Here is a 7,401-nt window from a genome sequence, read left to right on the forward strand (position 1 = left end):
ACGTAGCATGTCCTCTTTGGATTTGTTTTTGTGGCAGGCAAAGTAGGTAAAATGATTCCTTTTGCTGCGTTTTGCGTTCAAGTGCATATTTTTGAGCAGTGTTGCTTTCGAACGCAAAAACAATGCCCATCTGTACAAACCTCATTGTGCCTCTCTCTTGGTGTTCTCCATTATCAGCACCATCACAGAGAACAAAACATTGCTATATAGCCAATATTTACAAATTGTGGAAATGACTAATAATTTTATAGTACGTCTGTCCCTAGTAAGAGAGCTCAATGTGTCCCAGAGCACCCTGAGGCATTGAAAACATTCCTTACACTTTTAAAATTCATGTTGCCCTTGCTGAGAGTAAGCAGTGGAAAATTAAAAGTTTTGTCCCTTTAATTTAAATATGGGATACTTCCAGCTGCAAAGATTTAAGACTCTTTAACTTAAATCTATGTAGATTTGTTGTATTATTTACCATGGCTCAGAGTGACCATTGTGACAATAAATCTAAAAGTATTGTAATAATAATTTGGATGCTGATGGACTTGGTGAAAACATATTAATTTGCTTAAATGACTAATTTAATGTAATATCAATTAAATAAACATATTAATATTACATTAAATTAGCTATTAGTTAACTGCTGCATGTCCAAGGACTATTTTATTGATGACATTGGTTGGTTGGTTAGAACTCAGAATGAAATCTAACAAAGGGAAAAGTGTAGCTTTACCTGAAAGATCACTGTTAAAATTCAGGGGCAAACTATTTTCTATGATAAGCATTCCCTGTCCTTAGAAATCAGTGACACTTGGTAGCTGGAGATGATTGCAATAGTTGAATTCACACTTGTCTCTGGCATGTGCAGAAATAGTTTCAATTTACACCTTCACAACTTTCCAATACTCTTCTGCTTCTGACTTTTCATTTCCTGACTATCCCTCTGTCACCAAGCATGTGTCACACTATACTGTATATATTTGGATGTCCAAGCATTAGAATATACTGTAAGTAAAATAAACCAAAATCAGTAAAAGCTGAAAAACGTGCAACCCATTACAGTGTGTTCTAAGGACACTGCTTGGTGCATGACCAACAGAGAATGACTACTGTAGGCAACAGGTGCTTCTGGTATAGTATATGTGATGGATGCTAAGGATGCTTGGTTGCCCATAATGATTAGCCCAAAGTTAAAAGTCCTTTTAAATAAATTGCATTAACCTTAAATTAACTTTTCACAAGTGTCATCAGTATAACAAAATTCACCAAAAGTCACATAGCTGATGAAAAATCCAAATCTTTGCTCTGTGGCTTCATTCACTTTTAAACTGAATCTATTACATGACTGTTGGGATTATTATCACCCAATACCTATTCTGACAATTATGGCAAGCAGGGTCTTCTATACAAGATACCATCCCCAACCCATCTTCGGATGCAGCTAGACCATAATAATGAGAAGGACCCTACCTTGGCATAGCAGAAGGAGATGAGCAGGAGAGGAAGAAGGTACCCAAACACAAAGGTGCACACCACATAGATCCTCTTGTGCTTCGGATTTGGCCACTGCTCCCAACAGAAGGTCATATTGTTGTCTCTGTGTATCAATCGTTGGTTGTAGGCAACAGGAATAGCCATGGCAATAGACAGGAACCAGATGAGGATTACTCCAAGCATGGCATTTCTGGAGACACGGATGGTGGACGATCTCCTGGAGTGCACTATTGCCACATAGCGATCAACTGACATGGCAGATAAGGTGAAGATGCTCACCAGCATGGACACGGTTAGGAAGTAATGGATGAACTTGCAGATGAAAGCTCCCAGCACCCAAGTTGGCAGGACATAGACAGTGGACTGGAAAGGGATGCAGAAAAGTAAGTAGGCAAGGTCAGCGATGCTGAGGTTGAGGATGAAGATGTTGGTGGTGCTGCGAGGCTTCCCTGGTTTGTTTCTTGCCAGGACAGTAATGACCAAAGAGTTGCCCAAGACCCCTAGAGCGAAGATGATGCAAAACACCACCAGGGTGATTATGTTATCAATGCCAATTTCTAAAAGGGGTTTGACTGATGGCTGTTCAGCAGTGACATTGGTGTCCTGAGTGAGACCATCACTCTTATTGCCCAGCTCAGCCAGGAGATCCATGGCTCAGAGTTAGCAATGATCAGTGATCTTTCCCTTAAAGATCTCTTCTTTCCTTCAGTGATCTCTCCTTTCAGTGATCTCCTCTTTCCTTCAGTGATCTCCTCTTTCCTTCAGTGATCTCTTCTTTTCTTCAGTGATCTCCCCTTTCCTTCAGTGATCTATTCTTCTCTTTAATGATCTTGTCCCCCAGTCAATGATCTCTTTCTTCCTTCAATGGTCTCTTCTTCCTTTTAATGATCTATTCCTATAAATGATCTCTTGTTCTTCCCTTCAATTAAATATTCTTGCTTTTAGTGATCTCTCCTTCTTTCCTTCAATGATCTCTTTTTCCCTTCGATGATCTCTTTTTTCCTTCAGTATTCTTTTTGCTTCAATTATCTCTTTTTTTTAATGCTCTCTTCTTACCTTCAATGATCACTTTATTTTAGTGATCTATTCTTCCTTTCAAGGATCTCTTCTTCCCTTCAACGATCTCTTTTTTCAGGGATCTCTTCTTCCCTTCAATGATCTCTTCTTCTTTCCTTCAGTTATCTCTTTTTCCCTTCAGCTATCTTTTCTTTCCTTCAATTTTAAAGTAAAAGTGAGAGCAGCAGCTATCAGACAGTCCCGGATCTGATCAGAGTATCTAACAGGTGATCGGGGTGTGATCAGGCAGCGCCAAGTAGAGGAGAAGTTTGGATGAGCGATGAGCAGAGAAGGTGCCGCTAGCTGCTGCCTCCAATGTGACTGGCTCACTCTCTGCCTGGAGTCCTCACCTCTCTGTTCTATCAGCTGCGCATGGCAGAGAAAGCAAGCCCTCTACTAGTTACAACACACACACATAGCCAATTGCACAGGCTCAGCTCTCTCAGAGCCTCTTCCTATGTATCAGCCTTATGCCTCTTGTTATTTCTCTGACTTGCCTGGTATCAGCAGGGATTATCTTCCTGGCAATGTTATAATTGGGTTAACAGCTAGGAGAAGAGAAGCACAGCAAATACCACTTCTATGTCATAACAGTAGTCATGGGGTTAAAGTGAATCTATCAGCATAGAAATATGGGAAATGTCATTACTGTCTATGCATGTGCAGTGGTATTTTGACAAAATTGATTGCGCTGTTAAATTACCCGTTTCGCTATCTGAGAAAGTTTTCCGAAGAGGAAACTCTCAATTTTGTTCACTGAACTTCTCCATCCGATAAAGGGAATATGTCAAATAATGAGAACGGGGGTAAAGCAGTCAAAATCTGAAAGTTCTGTTGTGCGAAAAATGAAAATAGCTCATATGATTGTGCCATCAATTGTTTTGTTTTTATAATAAAAATCCATCATGTTGGATCAAGCACTTTCGATTGCAGCATGAAAATCACGTGTTGCAGCTGGCACACTAATGATGGGGAAATCGAACGATTTTAAATTTTTGTTCGGTTTTCCCATCATCTGTGGCCTGCTTAACGTTAACTCCTTTTTGCCCATCCCAGTGTCCTTTTAACTGGGTCTTAGCCTGGGTTCACATATATGCAGTGCGGTATATCGCATGTGATTCGCACAGGAACCGCACCGCATTCCTGTGCAAATCACATGCGATTTGTGTGCGGTGCAATTGGAGCCATACATTTTGTATGTCTCTAATCACACAGCACCTGCATCAAAAAGGTGCAGGACCCTTTTTTGGTCCGCACTAGAATCGGATTGCATGGGTATTCACACCTATGCGATCCAATTCTTTACAATGCACCGCGTTTTGCAGACCACTTTCAGGGTGTTGTTAATTTAACATACACACCTGTTGTGGTTCGCATGAATGGGGTGCGATTCTGATGCGGTGCGGAATTTGCACAGAAAAAGCTGCAAATTCTACACCACATCAGTGTGAACCAGGGCTTAAAGTGGTTGTAAAGATAAAAGGTTTTTAATGCAGCTCCCCCACCAGCCCCGCATATACTCACCTCAGCCCAATCTCGGTCTAACGCTGTGTACATTTGCAACAGCTCTTGTCCCCTTTCACAGTTTTAATAGGCTTAGCTGACAGCAGAATGAGCCATTGGCTCCCACTGCTGTCAGTCAAAACCTGTTATCGGGGAGTGGGGCCAAGCAGCAGTGTGTGGCTGAATAGACACAAAGCCCAGCTCAGGAGTGCCTCCATAAGAAGTAGCTTGCTATGGGGGCACTCTGCTCGGGGGAGAAGCCAGGTGCACTGGTGGGGATCCGAAAAGAGGAGGATCGAGGCTTCTCTGTGCAAAACGCCTGCACAGAGCAGGTAAGTATGACATGTTAGGTATTTTAGTTTAAAAAAAAATAATATCACTTTAATGACAGGAGGGACAGACTTCCCAGTCATGTGATTGGTGGTCACAGTGTATGAGACGCCACATATCAAAATCAGCCAAAACTCCAGATGGATAGAACATTGCATCAGCCTACGCTCAACATGGTGGGCTAAAATGCATCAGAGGGAGTGGCCTGGAAGGAGTAAGGTTGAATCTGCTTTCTGCCCATCTGGAGTTCCAGCTGATTCTGGAGTGTGGCATCTTCTTTTTCTCACACATTGCAGTAAGCTAGGATGGGCTTTCTAGACACCAGCACTCACCAGCAGTGGATGGGTTTTGGATTGGCACTTGGAGTGGTGCTCAATGAGGTTTAGCTGTCACATGATTGGGAGCCTTTCCAGCCAACTGCCAATTAGAAACAAACAGCTCTTGTCTCTGTGCTGGAAGTGCACAGTAATTGTGCTCTCAGCACAGAAACATCAGCCACCATGGACACACATTGTATGTGTGGTATGTGGGCATTAAGGCATATGTATTATGTGGTTGGCAAAAAGTTAACTTGAACTTTATTAATCAGGTATAGAACAGGATTAACGTGTCACTTGTAGGGTTAGTTCACCTTTTCGCAACAAAATGAAAAGATGGACTAACTCAACCCCCCACAACCCTACCTCCATTCCACACTGAATTTAGCTCCTTCTATGATTATCTTCCTGCCTGTGCCAGCTGGTTAAGCTGGTTAGAGACTGTACCTGGACAAATTGGGGCCACATCTGGCTCTTTTGGCTGTCCCTATTCATCCCTCAATGTCTTCACTGTCAGTATGCCTCTTTGGGACTGTCTAGCTCAGAGAGGCACACTGGCAGATGTCCATGTGGAGAGCTGCAAGAACTGGAAGGAGAGAGCCTGAGGAGTTGATTGGTACAGTAGGGAGGCTCTGTTCCTGTGGGGGAGCATGGCCTAGGTGATGTTCTTAAACTCTCTGGTTACTCTGCTACTTGGCCAAGTTCTTCCTGTGTTAGGGCCTACATGCTGCTGACTCCTGGACCCATGCACATGTTCTTCACTCAAGGTCAAAATCTGCAGAAATCACCACAGATCTCAGGCTCTCTCCTTCTAGTCACAGTGCTTTTCAAGGGGCATTTGACAGTTTGTGAGGGGGTGTTATATCCAGGGGAGGACTGACCATTTGGAAACTCGGGCAATGCCCGAGGGCCCGGTGTCAGTAGGGGGCCCCATGAGATGCCCCTTTTTCATAGGCTTTTTTGAGTTTGGGCAAGGACACAGGGGCCCCATGATCCCCTATTGCCCGGGGGCCCCATGAGTTGTCAGTCCGCCCCTGGTTATATCGTCTCCTCACCACCTAAGTTAGCCTTTTAATGGTATACTAACCCTTTAACTCAATGGCCAAAAATTAAAATTCAATACCATAATTAGGTTTCATTTTTCTACTCTAATATTAGCATCAGGCAGCACAACCCCAGATCTGGTTTTCAAATCTGCTGTGCTTGTATTTTCATTATGAGTGTAGATAAGTTTGTTTTGGTGCATAATTCATAATAGTGCAGATGTGTTACACTTTACCAATAGAAACAGGGTCAAAATGGCATAAAGGTGTACATACATCACAGAAAAATGGTAAACCAGTGATGAAGCTATACCAATAAGTGCTCATAAGAGCAATGTCTCTGCAAACTCAATAAAGACAGTAAGTGGCAGTACAGCACATTTTCTATAGGGCTCTGTAGCCACAGATGTAAGACCCTGTTTTTGACATGCAATTTTTATGCAATTCTGCCTGTCACATAGTGCAGCTCATTCACTTGCATGGGCTGCCCTATGTGAGTTTGTCATATGAAGTTCCTGCTCCTTTTTTGGGTGACAAGCTTCATATGAATTGTCAAGGCATGGTTTCCCACCATTGCCACACAAACCTGTCCTGTGACAATTGTGACAGTATCACATCATGTTTGGGGTGCCATTGAAGGATAATGGCATTCAAATATGTATGCACTGTTGCATTAATTTTTTAATTTTGCTTTTTTACTCTTTTCTTTTTTCTATGACATAAAATAATTATGCTAATGAAGGGACATTCCTAGGCACAAAAATAGGTCCAGAATAGTTGAAATAAGCCTCAGGAGCAATTTAAAATCAATTTGAAAATCCACACTATTCACAGTTTGTATCTATCAGCGCCACGTACAAATATTTATATGTACGAAAAAAAGCAAAGGCGTAAAGGACTTTTAAGGTGCTCGTATACCCTCCGGATAGAAAACTTTGACACATTAAATGCATAAAAATTATGAAGTTTTATTACACATAGTGAAATAGAACATACACGACACACCCTCCCATAAAAGCAAGTAAGAACATAAATTCTTCATTACAGTGAACCCCATTTCACACCTTCCCTCATATAACAATGACCAACCATGACCAAAAGGTCACTAAAAGGTATAACATGAAATTAGGAAGGTGATAAGATGGTAAATTCCAACGCATTTCACGGAGTTGGCTTCTTCAGGGGTTCAAAGTAGGGGAAAGTATTGTAAATACAGAAGGGATCATGAAATACAGTATATCAAATAGTAATTCTTTTCTTACACATCAAAGTATGACAACACAGATGAACCTTGTTATAACCAACATCGATTTATAGAAATTATATTAATGTAAATTACCCATTACTGATTGCTCAAATCAAGGATCGACCCCAAGAGAGAGAGAAGTGGGCACAATGGCCGAGAACCCCCGGAGCAAGGCACACACAGAAGCCCACTAACCGAGGAAGAGGAGATCTCTAGTCCATGGCTATCCTCCTAGGAATTTAACACAGAATATATCTCTATCTCCAATATACTCCAATATATACAGTCATAGTGAAGCTTCCTTGGGTAACCCTAGCAGGACGCTGCTATCAAGACTATTGTATACCTCAAAATTGTATACCTCAAAACTATAGAAACAGGTGGCCTACAAAGAATTGGCAGAGTAGTATATAGCTTGATA

General features: G+C 41.8%; 1 protein-coding gene across 1 annotated transcript in view; it reads right to left on the bottom strand.

Moving 5' to 3' along the window:
- The window catches only part of GALR1 (galanin receptor 1), a 380,651-nt gene extending 377,767 nt beyond the window's left edge, over positions 1-2,884 (bottom strand). Inside the window, exon 1 of the mRNA XM_089682357.1 lies at positions 1,462-2,884. Coding sequence (XP_089538483.1) covers positions 1,462-2,136 — 675 coding nt within the window. The 5' untranslated portion in view covers positions 2,137-2,884. The remainder of the gene's footprint in view (positions 1-1,461) is intronic.
- Positions 2,885-7,401: the final 4,517 nt, after the last annotated feature.

The sequence above is a fragment of the Staurois parvus genome, unplaced genomic scaffold (genome assembly GCF_062004578.1).
Source record: "Staurois parvus isolate SC_StPar_1 unplaced genomic scaffold, SC_StPar_1.0 ptg000287l, whole genome shotgun sequence".
Lineage (NCBI taxonomy): Eukaryota > Metazoa > Chordata > Amphibia > Anura > Ranidae > Staurois > Staurois parvus.